The sequence below is a fragment of the Pelophylax lessonae genome (assembly GCF_965119305.1).
Source record: "Pelophylax lessonae genome assembly, chromosome: 11".
In the NCBI taxonomy this organism is placed as follows: Eukaryota; Metazoa; Chordata; class Amphibia; order Anura; family Ranidae; genus Pelophylax; species Pelophylax lessonae.
In genome coordinates, this window is record NC_138778.1 from 55,533,787 (window position 1) to 55,556,498 (window position 22,712).

The 22,712-nt window shown below is 44.2% G+C and overlaps 1 protein-coding gene across 1 annotated transcript in view; it reads right to left on the bottom strand.

Annotated features, from left to right (window-relative positions):
• Window positions 1-16,038: 16,038 nt before the first annotated feature.
• Window positions 16,039-22,712, bottom strand: part of SLC35H1 (solute carrier family 35 member H1) — a 96,991-nt gene continuing 90,317 nt past the window's right edge. The window contains exon 10 of the mRNA XM_082272919.1: window positions 16,039-16,615. Within this exon, the coding sequence (XP_082129045.1) occupies window positions 16,515-16,615 (101 nt within the window). The 3' untranslated portion in view covers window positions 16,039-16,514. The remainder of the gene's footprint in view (window positions 16,616-22,712) is intronic.

Here is a 22,712-nt window from a genome sequence, read left to right on the forward strand (position 1 = left end):
CTTTATTGGTTCTGGGTTAATGTTATTTTACATTTTGTGTTGTTTTTTTTTTTTACTACAAAGAAGTTATTCGGGTTCAGTGCTTTATCCTGGATACTGCCATCATCCCTCTAGATACTGTAGAGCAAAAAAGTTCCCCTGTGGGTGGGATTTTTGAGGCAGAAACCAGGACTTAGTCAATAGAGTAACAAGTTTTATTATTTAATGATTTTGTAGATAATTTATACAAAATAAATGATGGTACATATAGAAAAAACCACATGAAAATCTAAAAAACATGAGAAAAACATGGTCATAGATACGTCTCTGGTGAGGAGAACTGTCTGAGATATCTGGAAGGGACCAGACGCGTTTCGGTTTTGCCTTTTTCAATAGTCCAACAAAGAGAACCAGATCTCAGACAAAATGAAAGAGTTCTCGGTGTGACAAGCTGGAAAAGACCATGTGGAGAATTAAAATCCTATCGGGGTGTAGACCCATAATGCCAAAAGGCCACCAATTGATCTGTACTTGGTTATGGTTTTTTAAGAATCAGGGTATTTAAGAGAGTCCCCAGAAATCTGTTTCAAAGTGGTAAAGTACCAAGTAAGGGAATAGGGCACCCCCACTGAATGGTTCTGGTTCCCCAATCCTGTTTCACCACAAGGATCCCAGAAAAGGAGGTCCGTATTAAGGGGCGTCGTAATTGTTGATAGAGTGGTGCTTGTCTTCGCATTGCCCTTAATGTAGTAGAGTATGTAAGGCTTCTCCAGCACAGGGTCCACAATTAGGGCACGTGGTCTTACTGATCCATAGTAAAGGAGTAATGGCGTATAAAATCTATGCGTATAAAATCCTTATCTTGCAAACATTTAATTCAGGGTGTATCCAGGACACAATATGGTTAAAAAAAAAAAAAATAATAATAATAATAAATTAAAAACTAATTCCTTGACCAAAACGGAAAAAAAAATACTTTATAAAACATTTTAAATATAAAGTCTAAGTTTAGCAAAATAAAATAAACAAACAGAAGGGATATGACTTACAATGTGCTGCTGGGTCCTGGTTTAGGTGAATCTTTCTTCTCAAATCCTACCCCCACCATAATCTTCAGGTACAGTGGGGGTTAACCGAGGGACCTGTCATATGCACTTGTCAAGTGTGCAGGCTATGCCTGCCTTTCCCACCCATCTCCTCCATTCGTAGAAGCTGTAAGCAGGATACTCAACTCTGACTCACTAGCTACACATGCAGCTAGGGCCCCATCTACAAACAGGGCTTCCAGGGCTACTCCTATAGTATTCAATGCCCAAGCCCATGCAGGCCTTACGTGCACAATTGCTGGTCTGAATCCATCCTGCTGCATCCCCCTAATCATAGTCCAAATGAACCCCTTCTGCTCAAAGCAATTCTTACATAGGCCTGTGATTAGGGCTTTGGGAGTCAGACCAAACACCTAGGGCCTGTGTCACATGGGGGTTGACATCACCTAGTGCACTTGCCATGAGTGGGTTAACTCTCACCGCCAGGAAGGTGACTCCTTTTTCCTAAACACCACCTGCTCCTGACCCAATTTAGGTTTGTACAAATAAACTTCCAAAAAGAGTCCCTAATAAACAGGCAAAAAATTTGGGGGAGCATACCCATGTATTTCCAAAGCTGCTGCAGCTATGAACCAAAAGACATGTATATTAAAAAAGAATAGCGCGCAAATGCAAAAAAAATTACTACCAAATCTGAAGAGAGTCCATAAATAAAAATGGGGGTTTGGTCCCACCATATGGCCATATCGTGCTCAAGCCCACTACTGCGTCAAAGTACCCCATTATCAGTGGGTCCTACACTATCCATGAAAAAGAGCTGAATCCAGCCCTTCTAACCCTTGGAGATAACACTCCTTGCTGGGGAAGATGTGCAAATGCACTACAGGGGACTCCTCCCATATCCACTCGATGGTGGACACTGATTGAGTACAGGTGTGTGTGGGGGGTGGGGAGGGCTGCTCAACCTCGATAGTCTGGTCAGACCGAATACATAATAAACAGGCAAAAAATTTGGGGGAGCATACCCATGTATTTCCAAAGCTGCTGCAACTATGAACCAAAAGACATGTATATTAAAAAAGAATAGCGCGCAAATGCAAAAAAAATTACTACCAAATCTGAAGAGAGTCCATAAATAAAAATGGGGGTTTGGTCCCACCATATGGCCATATCGTGCTCAAGCCCACTACTGCGTCAAAGTACCCCATTATCAGTGGGTCCTACACTATCCATGAAAAAGAGCTGAATCCAGCCCTTCTAACCCTTGGAGATAACACTCCTTGCTGGGGAAGATGTGCAAATGCACTACAGGGGACTCCTCCCATATCCACTCGATGGTGGACACTGATTGAGTACAGGTGTGTGTGGGGGGTGGGGAGGGCTGCTCAACCTCGATAGTCTGGTCAGACCGAATACATAATAAACAGGCAAACATTTTTATTTATGGACTCTCTTCAGATTTGGTAGTAATTTCTTTTGCATTTGCGCGCTATTCTTTTTTAATATACATGTCTTTTGGTTCATAGCTGCAGCAGCTTTGGAAATACATGGGTATGCTCCCCCAAATTTTTTGCCTGTTTATTATGTATTCGGTCTGACCAGACTATCGAGGTTGAGCAGCCCTCCCCACCCCCCACATACACCTGTACTCAATCAGTGTCCACCATCAAATGGATATAGGAGGAGTCCCCTGTAGTGCATTTGCACATTTTTCCCAGCAAGGAGTGTTGTCTCCAAGGGTTAGAAGGGCTGGATTCATCTCTTTTTCATGGATAGTGTAGGACCCACTGATAATGGGGTACTTTGACGCAGTAGTGGGCTTGAGCACGATATGGCCATATGGTGGGACCAAACCCCCATTTTTATTTATGGACTCTCTTCAGATTTGGTAGTAATTTCTTTTGCATTTGCGCGCTATTCTTTTTTAATAAAAAGAGTGCCTACTGTTTCACATTTCTTATACTCCCACTTTTAGACAAGGCATAGGCATTAAAAGGCTTTTTTTTGAACTTTACTTAAATAACCAAAGAGAATACAAACAGTTCCACTGCATGAACATCATAAAAGATTATCCACATCCTGTGTATAATAATAATAAAGTCCCACCAACTGGAAAGGAGGGGGTGCTGTGGTGCTACTCACTAATCGGAGTTTCCATAGTTTCTGGTGGCTTCCCTACCCCAGGGGAAGTACTTCCTCTAAACACTCCATCCTTCCATCCTGCTGCAGACCAAAGACCAACATCTGCTCCACTTCACCCTATATAAAGGGACAGGGCTGGCCTAGTACAGAGAGCACACCTTCCAAAGGATAACATTATGATCACTGAGAATAAAAGTGCATAACATGGATCATCTTGTTAAAATGGCATCTGAGCGTAGGTGGGATATATGAGGCAGCAAGTGAATATGTTGTCTCTAAAGTCAATGTAGTGAAAGCAGAAAAGATGGGCAAGCATAAGGATTTGAGCGACTTTGACAAGTTGTAATGACTAGATGACTGGATCAGAGCCACTCCAAAAACTGCAGCTTGTGGTCCACCAAAAGTGGTCCAAGGAAGGAAAACTGGTGTCAAGGTTATGGGCAGCCAAGGGTCATTGATAAATGCGGGGAGCAAAGGCTGGTCCTCGCTGTCAGATCCAATAGAAAAACTACAGGTCAGGGTTCCCATGCTGATCTGTGTCCACAGCCAAAAGTAAAAGGGATAAATAACCTTGCGCTTATGGTGAATAAATAAATAAATATGGATAATGTGATAATGTGCAATATAGCTGATGCTGAAAAATAAAGTACTTGTGCCTTTACAGTGATAAAAACCAAAAGTGATCAGCGCTGCTATCTATGTGACAATTTCCCAAATTATTTGTATAATGTGCAACTATATAATAAATATATGTGCAAAATTAGCAATAATCCACATCAATAAATAAGCAATATGGATAAACCTGTGTGCAATACAAATATGCTTAAAAATAAATGAATTAATAAATAATCGTTAAGTGCATAAATGAATAGTCCTTAAATGCATATATCCAAGTGCTGTAGTGCTCCAATTGCTTGAGTTAAAGTGCTGGGGCTCCCCCTATGGTTCCCTACTCACCACAGGCAGATGGAAATCAAGCGTTGAATTGTATGTGATCTCCTGGTGTATGACCACAGATCCTGATAGGAGCAGCCTTTGGATATCAAATATTGAGAAAAATCCTTTGTACCAATAATTCATGGATCCAGGGTGTCCTCATAAAAATATAAAGCCATCCATGGTGAAGTATGTAATGATAATATTTTATTTAGATGAACAGAAACCTACCTACAGACATAAGCTTAAAATTTGCAAGACACGGCTCGGTGGTTAGCTGCTCTCGCAGCGTGTGCTCCACCGGTCGGATATGGCATAGTCGTGATGCGGGACGCTTCAGCCAATAGCTAGATGCGTTTCGCCCTCCTCCCCGGGCGTCATCTGTAGCTCCAGCGCTACAGATGATGCATAGATGTAATGGCTGCTCTAGTTTTCTTTTTTAAGCTTTCTCTCTTTTATTTTCCCATGGTGATCTTTCCAGTAAGTCTGACTGACTGATGGCAATCCATTCTTGCATAATCAATGCATGGAGTTTGTCGGAATTTGTCGTTTTCTTTTTGTTCACCCGCCTCTAGATGATTGATCACAAGTTCTCAATAGGATTAAGGTCTGGCGAGATTCCTAGCCACTTGGTTATCAGTTTTGCCTTATGGTAAGGTGCTCCATCATGCTGGAAAAGGCATTATTCCTCATCAAACTGTTCACGGGTGGTTGGGAGAAGTTCCTCTCAGAGAATGTTTTTGTACCATTCTTTATTAATGGCTGTGTTGTTTTGTGTGAGTGAGCCCCACACATGAATGACTGTAGAATGCTTTACTGTTGGTATGACACAAGACTGATGGTAGTGCTCAGCTTTTCTTCTCCAGACAAGGTTTTTTCCGGATGCCCAAAACAATCAAAAAGGGGATTCATCAGAGAAAATGACTTTACCATAGTCCTTTTTCCTGGAGAGAAGTGGCTTCTTTGCAGCCCTTCCTGACACTAGACCATCCTCCAAAAGTTTCCACCTCACTGTACGTGCAGATGCACTCACAACTGCCTGCTGCTCTTCCTGAGCAAGCTTTGTACTGGTGGTGTCCCGATCAAGCTGCTGAATCAACTGTAGGAGACAGTCCTGGCGCTTGCTAGACTTTCTTGGGTGCCCTGAAGCCTTCTTCACAAATGCAGTAGAAATGTTTTTTTCTGGGATTAAGTTTATTTTCATGGCAACAAGGGACTTTGCAATTAATTGCAATGCATCTGATCCCTTGTCATAACATTTTGGAATATATGCAAATTGCCATCACAAACACTAAGGCAGAAACCTTTGTAAAAATTAACATTTGTGTCATTCTCAAAACTTTTGGTCATGGCTGTACACCGGGGGGCATTGGGAACATAAAAACGTAAAAAAAAAAAAAAGAGTGGAACTCCGCTTTTACCTGCAGAGTTCCTTCAAACACTGTGTGCATGTTTACCTAGAATAATTGATGCTGGTTTAAAGGCAAAGGGTCGTCACACCAAATATTGTATGGATTTGGATTTCTCTTTAGTTCATTTACATTCCATTTTGGTACTTGATAAAAACAAACTTTAAACACTTCTTTTTTTGAAAGCATTCATAATTCACAGCATTTTTTCACACCTACCTAAAAAACTTTTGCACAGTAGTGTGTGTTTGTCTTTTTTGGAACAACCCCAAACTCTTTTAAGCTTCCCAAGCTTTATAACTTTTTTTTTTTTTTGTTTTTCAGTACTAATCTACATTGCAAGAATAAAAATAAAATTTCCGCGCTAGTATAATGAATAAAAAGGAATAATAAATATCAGCAGCCAACACAAAATCAACCAACAGTGACTCAAAATGCAATAAAACGTAAAAGTGTAGCGCTAAAGAAAAAATTGATAATCATAAAAGTGATAAATAAGTGTCCAAATGAATAAATCATTAATAATCACAATAATGTGTTTAAAAATGTCCAATTGAATGAGTCCCCAACAAAAGAACTGATGTGGAGAAAAAACATATATCCGCAAGTGCAATAATCCAAGGGGGGGAGGGATTCTTCCCGGGACACCAAGGGTATGTGAAGGAAGGGAACACCTCTGTGATGGAATATGATAAGCAGCTTACCAGATTTCCATGGCTGCTCAGATTAGTGAGTCAGCCTCTCCCAGCTGTATAATCCAAACCACTGAAGGTCAGAAGTTATATAGGTACTTTATCAGCTCCAAGGAACCACCACTCAAGATACACTCAAGATACAGGAGGATCAGTATAGGATTGGCACTCATCAATATATGTCATCAATCATAAATGAATATGTGAAGAAAAGAGAGGCAAAGCCCATAGCGTAATCCCGTTTAAAACTTGAAATCTTGTTTATTAAAAGTTATACTCACAGTATTTCATAAAATAACAGGCATATCAATGGCTATGTCAGGGATAAAGATGCGGCGTCCTTTAGCGCTACACTTTTACGTTTTATTACTAATCTACATTGGGTTTTTTTGGAAGGCATATACAGTTTAAAACTGTGAACAAAGCAAAAATTTTGCCTATGGCCGGCGCCAGAGGGGTTAAAAGTCAGCAGCTACAGCAGTTGTAACCCCTTGGCCCTGGCCATATGCAAATATGCAAACTCTCAGCGCCTGGTCCACAGTTACCATTGCTTAGCTGAGTTTTCAGATCACATGACAGCCAATCACATGATCTTAAGCCTCTGAAAGGGCTGGAAGCCACAGGTGCTAAGAGGTTAAAAAAAATGTGATTTTTGTCTTACCATAAAATCCTTTTCTCTAATATTCATTGATGGACTCAGCTCCAGAATCTTCTTGACCATAGGGCTATGCTGCCCCCTACAGGAGTAGTACACTAGGCAGGAAAATAACTACCACACCTATGGGGGCAGTCACAGGTGATCTACTCCCACATCCTGCTAGAGGCACTCCATTTTGTAGCAAGCAGTGTCAGAGGAAATATAACCCAGCTCAATAGATCAGTGAAAAGGATTTTACGGTAAGACATCCCATTTTCTCTTTCATTCATTGACGGACACAGCTCCAGAGTATTCTTGACCATTGGGACATCCCAAAGTAGTGTCAAACATGAGGGGTGGGAAAAACACAGCAGAAAAAAAAACAGGTAACATGGAGCTCAACCAGGAACAACTGGAGCTCATGTGATAAAAACATACACCCTAAAAGAGGACTAGCAAACAGCAGCCTGCAAAACCTTGCGGCCAAAGGCAGCATCTAGGGATGCCAACACATCCACCTGATGACGGAAAGCCCAAGAGGCACTAAGCGCCCTCGTAGAATGCGCCTTAACAGGGAAATGTGGATCCTGACCCTTCCGTGAGGACAAATAGCGAGTCAGATTTCCAAAACGACTCAGACGTGGCCAGGTACACCCTGATTGCCCGAACTACATCCAAAGAATGCAAGGCAATCTCTTTAGGGTGTTTAGGCTTAGGACACAAGGAAGGCAACACAATGTCTTCATTTAAATGGAAACCAGAAACGACCTTAGAAAGAAACGACTGGCAGGGACAAAGCACCACTTTGTCTCTGTGAACCACCAAATAAGGTGAATGACAAGACAATGCAGCCAACTCAAACAACCTGCGTGCAGAAGTAATAGGCTACCTTCTGTGTCAAAGTAAGCAGAGGAAGCTCACCAATATCTACAAAAGGCAGTTTCTGAATAACCGATAGCACCAAATTGAGGTCCCACGGAGGCAACGGAGACCTCACCGGGGGAGCCAAGTGGCGAACCCCCTGAACAAAAGGTGTGAACCAAGGAATGCATAGCCATTGGGCGTTAAAAGAAAATCGCCAAGGCTGAAACCTGGCACTATATGGTTCCCAAGGCCAAACGCTGATCTACACCTTTTTGGAGAAACTCCAAGATTCGAGTCACCGAAAAAGAACGGGGAGAGACCCCCCGAAACTTACACCAGGCAATGTAAGCCTTTAAGACTAAATCTTCCTAGAAGTAGATTTTCTAGCTTTTAACAGTTTGGAAATCACTGATTCCGACTCCCCTCTATCCTTTAGCACCTGACTTTCAATAGCCAAGCTGTTAAAGCCAGCGACTGTAAGTCAGGACGGATGGAAGATCGGCCCTTGAGCCAGAAGATCTTCTCTGAGAGGGAGTCTCCAAGGGATGTTCGCGACCAGCCACACCAGATCTGAGTACCAAGACCAGCCAGGCCAGTCAGGGGCCACTAGGATGACCGGAAATCCTTCTGCCCCGATTCTCTGCAGAAGTCTCGGCAGAAGTTTTAGAGGGGGAAATGCGTATATCAGATGGTACTGGCCACCAGAGCATCTGTGACGTCTGCCAGAGGATCCCAAGACCTTGCTACGAACCTCTGTACCTTCCTGTTGAGACGAGATGCCAACAGGTCCACATCAGGAGTTCCCTAACGAAGACACAGTTGATGAAACACCTCTGGGTAAAGAGACCATTCTCCCTTGTCCAACGCCTGCCAACTGAGGTAGTCCACCTGCAAATTTTCCACCCCTGGAATATGCACAGCAGAGAGGGCTGGAACGAAACGCCCCGCCCACCTTAGAATGCCGGATACTTCGAGCCGCTAGGACACTTTTTTGTGCCCCCTTGGTGATTGACATATGCCACAGCCTTGGCATTGTCCAATTGAATCCTTACCGGGCACCCTTGCAGACGATCCGGCCAATGGGCCAGGCAAAGCCCTGGCAAGAGCCCCCACCAGGACCATCCCCCCCAAAAAAAACGTGTTTAGCAGTCGGCCGCCCCCCCCCCCCCGGCCCCCATCTTGACACCCTCAGACATTACACGTGTGTGGTCACCCTTGGGAGGGGGGAGCTAGGTGTGGGTAAAAGGGGGACCCCAATAAATGAGAGGGAGAAGCTATGCGGGAAGGAGGGGAACCCGAGGTCCAACCATCGCAGGGAGGGGCCCAAGTCCACCCCAAGAGGCCACCAGGGGAAAGGGGGGACACCACTTACCACATCGTGGAACCCGGGTGGGCACCACTCCAGGCAGACCTCTTCACCATCAGAATGGGGGTGCTTAGGGCTAGAGGCACGCTGCGACTCAGGCTAGAGCCAGGTCTGTGCGTCCTTGCGAGACATTTAACCCGCCAGCCAGCCCCAGTCCAGTGAGGCTAGGTCGCAGCAGACCTAGCGTGGAGCTGAGATCGGGTCGCGCTCCCTGGCCGGATCCATAAGGATCTAGGATATCCAGGTCAACGCCCAGTCCGGCAGTTGATTGCAGTTCTTACAGGAACAGAAAATAATAAAAGAAGGAAAAAATTCCATCTAAAAAGGAAAAAATGCCAGGACAAGAGATCCCAGCCAGGAACTGGGTTCCTTCTCACTAGGCAGAAAAAAAACTGAGTGCCTATAGTGGTAGTATATCCTCTGGGACTGCCATCTGTGTCCATCAAAGGGAAAATACATTTGACTGTCCCAGGATCCAGAGATGTCCTCACCCAACCCAGGTCTTTGTCCTGTCTTCGGGGCTAGGTGCAAGCATCTTAACTGTGGCTAGTTGGCTATAAATTCTTGTGGCTTCAAAGTCAGCTGCCCATTGCGCAAACGGTGCCACATGATTGGTCCTGCTGTCTCCTGGGACCTCTGCCTTGTCCCAAGATGCTGCAGGCAGGGGGGAGGGGGACTTCCGCTCAATTCGCCTAGGCGGCCATAGCAGATGTGGGATATCTGACAAAATCAGATACCCATCCCCCCTACAAAAGACACTACAAACATGGGAGAGGAGGGTGGGAGGAGGAAAAGCAGAATCCCCCCTTTTGAGTGTAGCTCAGCTTTAACATTCACTTGTATTCTAGCTTTCTGCCCACATATGGGGCTAGAGCCACTATATATATGCTTTCATTCCAAATCAAAAAGTAAACTCTGCACCACTTATACACTTAAACAGCTGCAGATATTATGAAGTATATACAGTCCATGAATGATATATCAGATATGTAGCGCCCATGACAACAAATCCCAGTAAAGTCATAAATCAGACTAAATGTGACTTCCACCTCAGTGCTCACTGGTATGATTGGCTGGTTACTCACATCTGTGAGTGAGTGAGTGGTGAAAGTCACGTGAAGTCTGTTTTATAAGTTCAATATCACAAGTGCTACATATTTGGAATATCATATGTGCAGTCATTGGAATATAAATGATGTTGACGGAAATCTGTCATAGAAGACACATGAAATTTGCATTTACAGAAGGTTGTCACTGATGGCATCCAGTATATCACAAAGACTTTGTATTTGAAGTTTTCTATTGGGTTATTTGGGAGATAACTTACAATGATACTGATATAGTGCCTTCAAAAAGTATTCATACCCCTTGAAATTTTCCACATTTTGTCATATTATAACCACAAATGTAAATGTATTTTATTGGGATTTTATGTGATAGACCAACACAAAGTGGCACATAATTGTGAAGTGGAAGGAAAATGATAAATGGTTTTCAAAATTCCTTACAAAAAAAATTCTGAAAAGTGTGGCGTGCATTTGTATTCAGCCTCCCTGAGTCAATACTTTGTAGAACCACCTTTTACTGCAATTACAGCTGCAAGTCTTTTATGGGTCACACTAGGTGGAGCTGTGACCTTTGACCTCTGAGACCACACCTCCTGACCTTTGACATGGGTCCTTGACCCTTTTCCTGAGTCCAAACCCTCTCCTGTGTCTGTACTGGCAATAAAATAACCCTAACCTTTGCACATCTAGGAGAGTGGCATTTTTGGTCATTCTTCTTTGCAAAATAGCTCAAGCTCTGTTAGATTGGCTGGAGGGCATCTATGAACAGCAATTTTCAAGTCTTGCCACAGATTCTCAATTGGATTTAGGTCTGGACTATTCTAACTTAAATTTGCTTTGATCTAAACCATTCCATTGTAGCCCTGGCTGTATGTTTAGGGTCGTTGTCCTGCTCGCCTCCGCCCCAGTCTCAAGTTTTTTGCAGACTTTTAACACGTTTTCGTCTAAGATTGCCCTGTATTTGGCTCCACCCATCTTCCCATCAACACTGACTAGTTTCCATGTCCCTGCTAAAGAAAAGCATCCCCACAACATGATGTTGCCACCACTATGTTCAACTGTGGGGATGGTATGTTAAGGGTGATGTGCAGTGTTAGTTTTCCGACACACATAGCGTTTTACTTTAAGGCCAAAAAGTTAGATTTTAGTCTCATCTGACCAGAACACCTTCTTCCACATGTTAGCTGTGTCCCCCACATTGCTTCTCGCAAACGGGACTTCTTATGGCTTTCTTCTTGCCACTCTTCCATAAAGGGCAGATTTGTGGAGTGCACGACTAATAGTTGTCCTGTGGACAGATTCTCCCACCTGAGCTGTGGATCTCTGCAGCCCCTCCAGAGTTATCATGAGCCTCTTGGCTGCTTTCCTGATTAATGCTCTACTTGTCCAGCCTGTCAGTTTAGGTGGACAGCCATGTCTTGGTAAGTTTGCAGTTCTACCACACTCTTTTTATTTTCGGATGTTGGATTGAACAGTGCCCTGTGAGATGTTCAAAGCTTGGGATATTTTTTTATAACCTAACCATGCTTTAAACTTCTCCACAACTTTATCCCTGACCTGTCTGGTGTGTTCCTTGGCCTTCATGATGCTGTTTGTTCACTAAGGCTCTCTAACAAACCCCTGAGGGTTTCACAGAACACCTTTATTTATACTGAGAATAAAGTACACACCGGTGGACTCTATTTACTAATTAGGTGACTTCTAAAGGCAATTGCTTCCACTAGATTTTATGTGCCACTTTGTGTTGGTCTATCACATAAAATCCCCAAAAAAATACATTCACGTTTTTGGTTGTAACATGTAAAAATTTGGAAAATTTCAAGGGGTATGAATACTTTTTCAAGGCACTGTATTTATTTTTCAGCATGCACTGATTTACTGGGTAGTGCAATGCTATAAACAGCAGGGACTCAGTAAAAGAGAAGCATGGACTTTTAAAATAATAAACATTTATATTCATCTAGGTGGATGCAGCATTGATCTGATGCTGCATCTGTCCCCTGTCGTTTCTAAGTGTGAGAACTGAGCAATCAAAAACCACTGATTGCTCAGTTCTCAGCATTTTGTGAGCAGAGAGCCAGGGACTGTCAGTCTCTGGCTCTCTCCTTGGCTCCCCCTCGCTCACTGAAACACTGAGCTGTAGAAGGGGGTGGGGGGCTGGCTCAGGCTCTTAGAGGATCGTTGGGAGGTTGAGCCAGCTGTAGGTACAGGCTTCTTTTTCATAGCATGGATCAGCTCTCTGACATCAGCGGACAGTGGGCTTCAGCCCGTGATTGGCTGAAAACAGATTACAGGAGTGCAGAATAAACTGCACTCTTGTGATCCATAGGAGAAGTATAGCCAAAATAGCTTTGGCTATATTTTTTCTTTAAGTTTTCATAACTCCTCCCTACCGCAGAAGGGTAATGCTGCAAACCAAGGCTTGAACAGTGAGTGAATGAGCTTATGTTAATATTGAGAAGAAAATAAGAGATTATAAATTACAACTGGCTAGACAGGGTTGGTAACTATGACAAAACACATGTACTGTACATTAGAAAGAGTCACACACACACACACAATTAAAGCTCCAACTTTTTATTTTTCTGTCTTAAACCTTCTATCACCTTTACCAAATTGCAGAACATATTACATCCAAGTTATAGAGCTTTGAATCAAGAGGTAAAAATCTCACAATTAAACTTTTCAACAAGGCAGTGTGCAATGTGCACCGATCTATAAAGACCAATTAAAATTCATTGTTTACGGACCCGAAATGTAGACTCACTGAAGGTACATCAGACTTATTTGCAAGTCTTTTAAGTGATGGATAATGTTAGAAGAGTTTAATAAATCTGGAAGTCTTACTTCAAATGTTTGAATCACTTAAGAGTTCATCATTGAACCGTATCCAAACCCAAAAAGAAAAAAAAATGTCTGCATTAGAGTTTACCAATCCATAGATCTAGTGGTTTCTTTAGCTTTCTGTTTTGGGCTTTATTTCTACCAGTAGCCTGGCCAGTAACACACTCTCAGAGTGTCCTCTATGGAAGAGCAACAGAGACACCCATGGGCAGCAGCATTGTATGGAGGGGGTAGTATTTGTTGGACTATTAGTTTGAGTTGGTCTTCACATAAGTGATAAAAGTGGTTGAAAACCTCAGACATGAAATTTTAAAAATAAAATCCCTCTATAGCGTGTACTTGTCTCAATTGCGAGCACTAAGTATCATTTCTGTCTGCTGCTTCGTTCCTCTATCAGCATGAATCACTTGACAAGTTTTCTTGACACCAAGAGAAAAATAGTGACAGGAGGACGAGCTTCAGTAGATTGACAGCCTCAGCTTTGTTCCTGTGTGAGGGAGGGGGGTGTCCCTTCCCTCCCATCAGCTCTCAGAACTCTCCTCACTGAGCTCTGCAGAGTGCATTTTCAGCTCTCCGCCTCCTTTGTTCTGCCAGCTCAGACAAGCTTTATAAATCCTGAACTTTGAACTGCTGTAGAAAAGAAAATACTGCAGATAAACAGGTACAACATACAAACCCAATTCCAAAAAAGTTGGGACACTACAAATTGTGAGCAAAAAAGGAATGTACTCATTTACAAATCTCATAAACTTATATTTTATTCACAATATAATATAGATAACATATCAAATGTAGAAAGTGAGACATTTTGAAATGTCATCCCAAATATTGGCTCATTTTGGGTTTCATGAGAGCTACACATTCTAAAAAAAGTTGTGACAGGTAGCAATAAGAGGCCGGAAATGTACATATATGGAAGAGCTGGAGGACCAATTTGCAACTTATTCGGTCAATTGGCAACATGATTGGGTATAAAAAGAGCTTCTCAGAGTGGCAGTGTCTCTCAGAAGTCAAAATGGGCAGAGGATCACCAATTCCCCCAATGCTGCAGCAAAAAATAGCAGAACAATATCCGAAAGGAGTTTCTCAGAGAAAAATTGCAAAGAGTTTGAAGTTATCATCATCTACAGTGCATAATATCAACCAAAGATTCAGAGAATCTGGAACAATCTGTGTGTAAGGGTCAAGGCCGGAAAACTATACTGGATGCCCGTGATCTTCAGGCCCTTAGACGGCACTGCATCACATACAGGAATGCTACTGTAATGGAAATCACAACATGGGCTCAGGAATAGTTCCAGAAAACATTGTCAGTGAACACAATCCACCGTGCCATTCGCCATTGCCGGCTAAAACTCTATAGGCCAAAAAAGAAGCCATATCTAAACATGATCCAGAAGCGCCGGTGTTTTATCTGGGCCAAGGCTCATTTAAAATGGACTGTGGCAAACTGGAAAACTGTTCTGTGGTCAGAAAATTTGAAGTTCTTTTTGGAAAACTGGGACGCCATGTCATCCGGACTAAAGAGGACAAGGACAAATCAAGTTGTTATCAGCGCTCAGTTCAGAAGCCTGCATCTCTGATGGTATGGGGTTGCATGAGTGTGTGTGGCATGGGCAGCTTACACATCTGGAAAGGCACCATCAATGCTGAAAGGTATATCCAAGTTCTAGAACAACATATGCTCCCATCCAGACGTCGTCTCTTTCAGGGAAGACCTTTTTAATTTTCCAACATGACAATGCCAGACCACATACTGCATCAATTACAACATCATGGCTGCGCAGAAGGATCCGGATACTGAAATGGCCAGCCTGCAGTCCAGATCTTTCACCAATAGAAAACATTTGGCGCATCATAAAGAGGAAGATGCGACAAAGAAGACCTAAGACAGTTGAGCAACTAGAAGCCTGTATTAGACAAGAATGGGACAACATTCCTATTCCTAAACTTGAGCAACTTGTCTCCTCAGTCCCCAGACATTTGCAGACTGTTATAAAAAGAAGGGATGCCACACAGTGGTAAACATGGCCTTGTCCCAACTTTTTTGAGATGTGTTGATGCCATGAAATTTAAAATCAACTTATTTTTCCCTTAAAATGATACATTTTCTCAGTTTAAACTTTTGATATGTCATCTATGTTGTATTCTGAATAAAATATTGAAATTTGAAACTTCCGCATCATTGCATTCTTTTTTTTTTTTTCACAATTTGTACAGTGTCCCAACTTTTTTGGAATCGGGTTTGCATATAGGAGGATTTGTTTAATCTCTATGTATCGCCTGAGGCCAGTCACTTCACTGGGTATGGGTAGGGGTTTACAACCACATTAATAAATTAAAGTTTAGCTCCATCTAACACTTTTTAAGCAGTTACAGAAACAGTTTTTTTTTTTTTTTACTATTGTATAAAGCTGGCAGTTTTAAGCACCGCTGTCAGTGTTACACGGCTAGCCTCAATCCTCCAACTTCCACTTTTGCTGGACAGCTTGGTCTTGTACAGAAAGTTTAAAAAATAACAAACTTACTAGACAGGTGAAAAAAAATAAAAAAGCTTAAAGGGATTTTAAACCAAAAATGTAATATATTGCAGCCTACCAATAATTAGATGTGGTGGTGGCATACATTTTTATTATAGGCTTTTTCCCTCCGTTTTCACCTAGTGATCTTGCCAGTAACACCGGTCTGGGTGAAGGAGCACAGGGGGCACCTTTGGACAGTAGCATTCTTAATTTGGGGGAGGTGTATGTTAGATGTATCAGCAGATTTAGATACACCAATAAATGGAAGCTGAACTCCAGCTAACACTTTATAAGCAGTTACATCAAACATTTTTTTCCTTTTGGGATAAAGGTTTTACATAAATATATATATAAAAAATATAAAATGTTCAGTGTACTGTGGGAGACCAGATGTAGTGAATGCAGGTTCTAGGTTTAGTAACACTTTAAGTATTGATAAGCTGCAATATATTACTTTTTGCTTTTGGATTTAGATATGCTTTAAGCACAACCCTGAGATGGAAATGGTCAGCATTGCGGACAAATTATCAGCTGTTTAACTGAAATGTAGCTATATAATAGATAACACACATTAATAGGTTCTGTGTAACGCCAGCTTATACAGAAACTGATGGCGATTGTCCATCTGCAACATGAAAGAGAATGTGGTAATGTACAGAGAAGATATACTAGTCCCTATAGTATAAAACTCTGATGCACCAGTATATGCCCATCTTTGTCAATACATCAGGGTAAAGAAAAAGGCTGCAGAATCCAGAAAATAGCAAAATATTAAAGAGTCTGGAGTGATGAGAATCTGTGGACCTTATTAGAAATGAAAGCGGATAGGTGGCGGCAGAACTTCTTAGGCACTGATGAACATCACAGCTACTAGCCCGCAGTCTTTCGTGGTGAAATGCTTCTGCTGTTCACCTCCTTGGCATATATTTCAAAGTGAGCCAGGGTAAATTCACATTATTGGTCATATTTATCTTTCATTGTTCCTCAAAGTTGGTTCCTTTGTTCCTCAGTCATGTCTCCTCATCCTCCTCCTCCTCATCATCACCTCCCCTGAGCAACATCTCCATATCCGTGCTGAGAGACACTCTGTGTTCCTTGTGGTTTTCCTCTCCTGGGTAAGAAGAGATCAGTACTTAAAGCAGTTCTTCACTGCATCTGAGCACCACAAATCAAAAACACTAATTAATTCATTTTTAATATTCAAATAAAACTCACCCTTCTATCCATAATTCCATGCTTTATTTTTCTGAGAAATCATTTTGAAAAACAACCCCCTAGTATTTCTGGCCGTAGCCATCTTGAGCAAGGGCAAATGATTAATGTACAAAAACTCAGTATACCAAGGAATGAAAGACCATACCCTGGTTGGTAACCGAGCGGTTAATAAGCAGTGACAAGGACTTGCTGGTAATAAAAAAATTGATTTTTGTAAGATCTTACCTTAAAATCCTTTTCTCTTAAGCTCATTGACGGACGTAGTCTTCTTGATTCTCAAGAGCTGGGTTATGTTGTCTCCGCAGGAGTAGGACTAGGCAGAAAGACAAAACGTTCTGGCTCCACCTTAGGGGCAGTCCCTGAGGGTATATCCTCCCTCTCTCTGCTACAGGGAATCAGTTCTGTTCTAAAGCAGTAACAGAGAATTTAACCCAACCCAACTCAATGATAGAGGGGCGGGTACTACGTCTGTCAATGAGCTTAAGAGAAAAGGATTTTACGGTAAGATCTTACAAAAATCCATTTTTCTCTATCGCTCATTGACAGACGTAGTCTTCTTGATTCTCAAGAGCTGGGACATCCAGAAGCAGTGCCACAAATGAGGGGTGGGATTGACAAAATCAAATCCAATCTAGTAGGCCCAACCGGTGCCAAACTAGAAGTTTTAAAGGCTCATTATAAACAAAGAATGAGACTAAAGAAAAATTTTCCAACGGAAAAAACCCTCGAGGTAGACCACTGGTCTCCTCAAATTGCGGCCTGCAAAACCTTGCGGCCAAACGAGGCATCAGACGATGCCATTACATCAACTTCATAATGTTTAGTAAAGGTATGCACCGACGACCAGGTAGCCGCCTTGCACACCTGGACCACTGACGCCTGATGGCGAAAGGCCCATGACGCACTAAGTGCCCGAGTGGAGTGCGCCTTAACAGGGAACGGGGGCTCCCGACCCTTAATAGAATAAGCCTGTACTACCGTCTGTCTGATCCATCTGGAAATGGTCGCGGCAGATGCAGGCAACCCCTTTTTGGGTCCATCTGGGATCACAAAAAGTGAATCCGTCTTGCGAAACGAGTCTGTCGTTTTCAAGTATACCCTGATCGCCCGGACCACATCCAAGGAGTGTAAAGCAAACTCTGGCGGATGACTGGGCTTAGGACACAGGGAAGGTAACACAATTTCTTCATTCAGATGAAATTCTGAAACCACTTTTGGTAGGAAGGATGGATTCGGACGAAGAACCACCTTATCTCTATGAACCACCAGATATGGTGAACGACAAGATAATGCGGCCAGTTCTGACACCCTGCGTGCAGAAGTGATAGCCACCAAGAAGGCCACCTTCTGGGACAACGTAGGTAGAGGAATCTCCCTAATATCTTCAAAGGGAGGTTTCTGAAGAACCGACAACACTAAATTAAGATCCCAGGGGGGTAACGGCGCGTGCACTGGCGGAGCCAGATGTCGCACCCCCTGGATGAAATTCCGCACCAAGGAATGAGTAGCCAAAGGCTTCTGAAAGAAGATAGCTAATGCTGAGACCTGACCCTTGATAGTACTCAAGGCCAGTTTCTGCTCAACCCCTTGTTGCAGAAAAGCTAATATTCGACTAATCGAATAAGACCGAGGACGGAACCCCAAAGGTTCACACCATGCAATGTAGGACTTCCATGTGCGATGATAAATCTTTCTGGAAGTCGCTTTCCTTGCTTCAACTAGAGTAGGAATAACTGAAGCTGACAATCCCTTGTCCTTCAGCACCTGGGTCTCAATAGCCAGGCCGTTAAAGCCAGCGATCGTAAAGCAGGATGGAAGATCGGTCCCTGAGACAGTAGGTCCTCCCTGAGAGGAAGTCTCCACGGGACGTCCGCCACCAGTCTGACCACGTCGGCGTACCAAGCTCGACGAGGCCAGTCCGGAGCTACCAGAATTACTGGAATTCCTTCCTCCTCTATCCTGCGAAGAAGTCTTGGCAGTAACGCGAGAGGAGGGAAGGCATACATTAGCTGGTATTGCCCCCACGGGGCGATCAGTGCGTCTGCGGTTTCTGCTAGAGGATCGCGGGAGCGAGCCACGAATCTCTGAACTTTCCTGTTGAATCGTGATGCCAACAGATCCACATCCGGGGTGCCCCACCGTAGGCACAACTGGTGGAAAACGTCTGGATGGAGGGACCATTCCCCCGATCCAGAGTCTGACGGCTGAGATTATCTGCCTGCCAATTCTCCACCCCCGGAATGAACACCGCAGAGATTGCTGGAACAAACCGTTCCGCCCAGCGAAGAATGCAAGCCACTTCTTTGGCCGCTCGGACACTCTTGGTGCCCCCCTGGTGATTGACATAAGCCACGGCCGTGGCATTGTCCGACTGGATCCGAACCGGGCTGCCCTGGAGCTGCTCGGTCCAGTGAATCAGACAAAGTCTGATCGCTCTCAGTTCCAATACATTTATCGGTAACCTGGATTCTTCCGGGGACCAAAGTCCCTGGACAGATAACTGACCGAGAATTCCTCCCCATCCGGATAGACTGGCATCCGTGGTCACTATCGTCCAATATATTGGCAGAAATGACTTTCCCTGGCTGAGCATCGGAGACCGAAGCCACCAGACCAGAGACTCTCTGGTCTGTTTGCTCAATCGGATCTGATTGTCCAGGGATTCCGGATTCCGATTCCATCTGAGAAGAATCTCTTGCTGAAGAATTCGGGTATGGGACTGGGCAAATGGGACTGCTTCGAACGAAGCCACCATCAACCCCAGAACCCTCCTGCAAGTCCGAAGGGAAGACCAGCTGTTGGACAGTAACAACTGGACTGCTGATTGAATCCTTCGGAGTTTCCCTACCGGAAGAAAAACTCTTGTCCTGACTGTGTCTAGAATTAGACCCAGATATTCGAGCCTCTGGGTGGGAACCAGAAATGACTTTTGCTGGTTCACCAGCCACCCGAATTCCTGTAAAGAAATCATAGTAATTTCTATGTTTTGTAGCAAGGTCTGAGGAGACTCTGCATGAAGCAGAAGATCGTCTAGGTAACCAAGGATCGATATGCCTCTTTGGCGCAGAAGTGCCAACATTGGGGCCAACACCTTTGTGAAGACCCGCGGAGCCGTGGCGAGACCGAAAGGTAACGCCACAAACTGATAGTGGTTCTCTTCTACGGAAAAGCGTAGAAACCGCTGATGTCCTGCGAAAATGGGAATGTGAAGATATGCGTCCTTGATGTCTATGGACGCTAGGACATCCCCTGGATGCAGGAAGGCTGCTACTGTGCGAATGGACTCCATTCTGAATCTTCTTATGTTGACAAAAGAATTGAGTGCCCTTAAGTCCAGAATTGGACGCACTTTGCCCTCTTTCCTGGGTATTGTAAATAGGTTTGAATAAAACCCTTGAAACCGTTCTGTCCAAGGAACGTGGACTACCACTCCTTGTTGTAGTAAATCTGTGACTGCTCTCCGCAGATCTTCTAAACGATCCGGGGATAGTCGGATATTGGAAGGGAAGAATCGCGCCGGTGGGAGAGATCGAAACTCGATCTTGTACCCTGACCTTATGACTTCGCAAACCCATTTGTCCGGGATTCTGGAAAGCCATGGATCCGGGAACCGGCGAAGACGTCCCCCCACCCCAGTTATGGGTGGGGGCGCACCTTCAGGCTTTGGACGGTTTATCTTCAGGTCTGGAGGGGGCGGGCTTTTGCTTGCCCGACCAACGACCCCTGACGCCTCCTGCAGGAGCTTTGGAGGACTTCATTTTTTCACCCGCGGGACGAAAAAACCTCATGTGAGCAGAAAAAGAAGGCCCTCGTCTTTGACGAGTTCCTTTACCTTTAAAATTTTGCGCTAAAAAGGTGCTCTTTCCACCCGTGAGATCCTTAATGATCTCATCTAAGTTGGCTCCAAATAGACGCTCTCCTAAAAAGGGGATATTAGCCAGTGCTTTTTTGGAACCTTGGTCGGCTAACCAACCTTTTAGCCACAGTGTACGCCTGAGAACCACTGCTGAGACTGATGCTCGCGCCAATAACGGAGTGGCGTCTAACGCCGCATCACACACAAACTGTAACCCCTGTATCATTTGTTCCAACAAATCTGATACCGCCTGAGGGACCTCTTCTAAGTCCCGGCGTAACCACTTGGTCCATTCAGTTACAGCCTGCGAAACCAGACCAATAGCTATTATAGGTCTGAAAGCTGATCCAATCAAGGAAAACATGGTGCGAGACATAGCTTCTATCTTGCGATCAACTGGATCTTTAAAAGACGGAGCGTCTTCTAGAGGAATAACCGTGGCTTTATTCAATCTAGCAATTGGTGAATCCACCACAGGTGGTTCTGTCCATTTCTTAATGAGGGTTTCCTCAAACGGATAACGCCTGTCAATGCGTTTAGAAATAGTAAAAGTGCGTTTTGGCAGACGCCATTCTTCTTCGATTGGATTGCCAAAACATTTGGGCAATGGAAAAACCTTCGCCACTTTGATGCGTTTTTTAGTCCCAAAAGGGATTTCAGTTTCAGCTATTTCCGATGGAATACCCTGTAACCTTAAGGTTTCTTGAACAGATACAATGAGTGCGTTTACCAACGCTTCCTCTCGGGCTATGGCGGATGCCGAAACATCCTCCTCGCTGTCTGAAGAGACAGGACCCGAGACACCAATCCCAGATGAAGTACCTGCAACTGCAGAAATAGGCTCAGAGTCTGAATCCAAGGTTTCAGATAATAAGGGGTTAGGCGGGGGTCGCTTTCTTGCGCCCTGTCCCTGACAAGCCACTTCCACCCGGGACACAAAAGTTTCCATAATAGCTGACAATGATTCAATTGTCAGTGGGGTGCTGGAGGATCCCGCAGACCCCTCGAGGGGATCCGGAGGAGATACATGAGTGGCAGGGTCCATGTTAATTCAGGACACCTTTGCCAGCAAAAACAAAAAAACTTTTTCTTTTTTTTTTTGTGTGTGTCTCCCCCTAGCGCAATAGCGCCCCTCAGAGTACCTGCTTCTCGATCCCACAGAGAGAGAGAGGGACCCCCAAGGCTCACCAACCGATGCAGTGAAGTTTCCAACCAACTGCAGTCAGCGTCTGTCTTACACAGACTGGAAGGAGCTGTTGCTTTTTCCCGGGTAGAAGGACGTGGCTCCGCCCCCTGTGTACGCCTTCCGGCGTTCCCAGCTCTCCACGAGGTAGCTGGGCTCACGAAACATGGCCGCCCCCATAGAAGAGACATAAGACTCCAAAAACATGGCGGCCGGCGTGACCTGAGGACATACATGCACTTGGTCTACGGCAAAATGGCGGTGGACCGCCGAATTCGTTTTCCCAGCACATCCACCTGCATCTCTGCTAAGAGGCGATATATGGATCTACAGGAGATACACTACAAATAAGGTAGGATTATACCTCCTATGTCTGCTGTAATGTTACAGTCTGCTGGGTAGAGTGTTAGCTCTCAAACCAAGTCCACTTCACACAAACACATGCTGTATTACAAGGGGGACTTGTAAGTATCAGATATATACTGACTATATATGGAAGGGCCCATAATTCATACTGCCTCATAACGAGGAAAGAAAAAAAGGGAACGTTTACTCACCATACCGAACCGACAGGCACCCTCTCTTCACAATACCCTCTCCACCGGGGTGGGGGTTTGTGGACCACTCCGGACGCCTCGACTCTCTGGTTCCTGGCGTCCAAGCGAGACTTTTAACTCGCAAGGTCAGTCCCTCCACTGGGACTCCGTCGCGGCCGACCCAGCGCGGAGCTCTGGTCTGCACGCGCTCGTAGGCAGAAAACCGGGGTGACCACTGGATCTCAACATCCAGCCCGTCGCCCGGCCCCGCATACTTACTTGAATGTGTCGCGGCCGACCAAGCGCAATGCCATGGTCTGCGCGCGCTCGTAGGCCGGCTGGGGTGACCACAAGTGTCGCCCAGTCCGGCATTTTTGCTTGAAGATCTCACAGGAAAAACACTGGAGAAAAACTACCT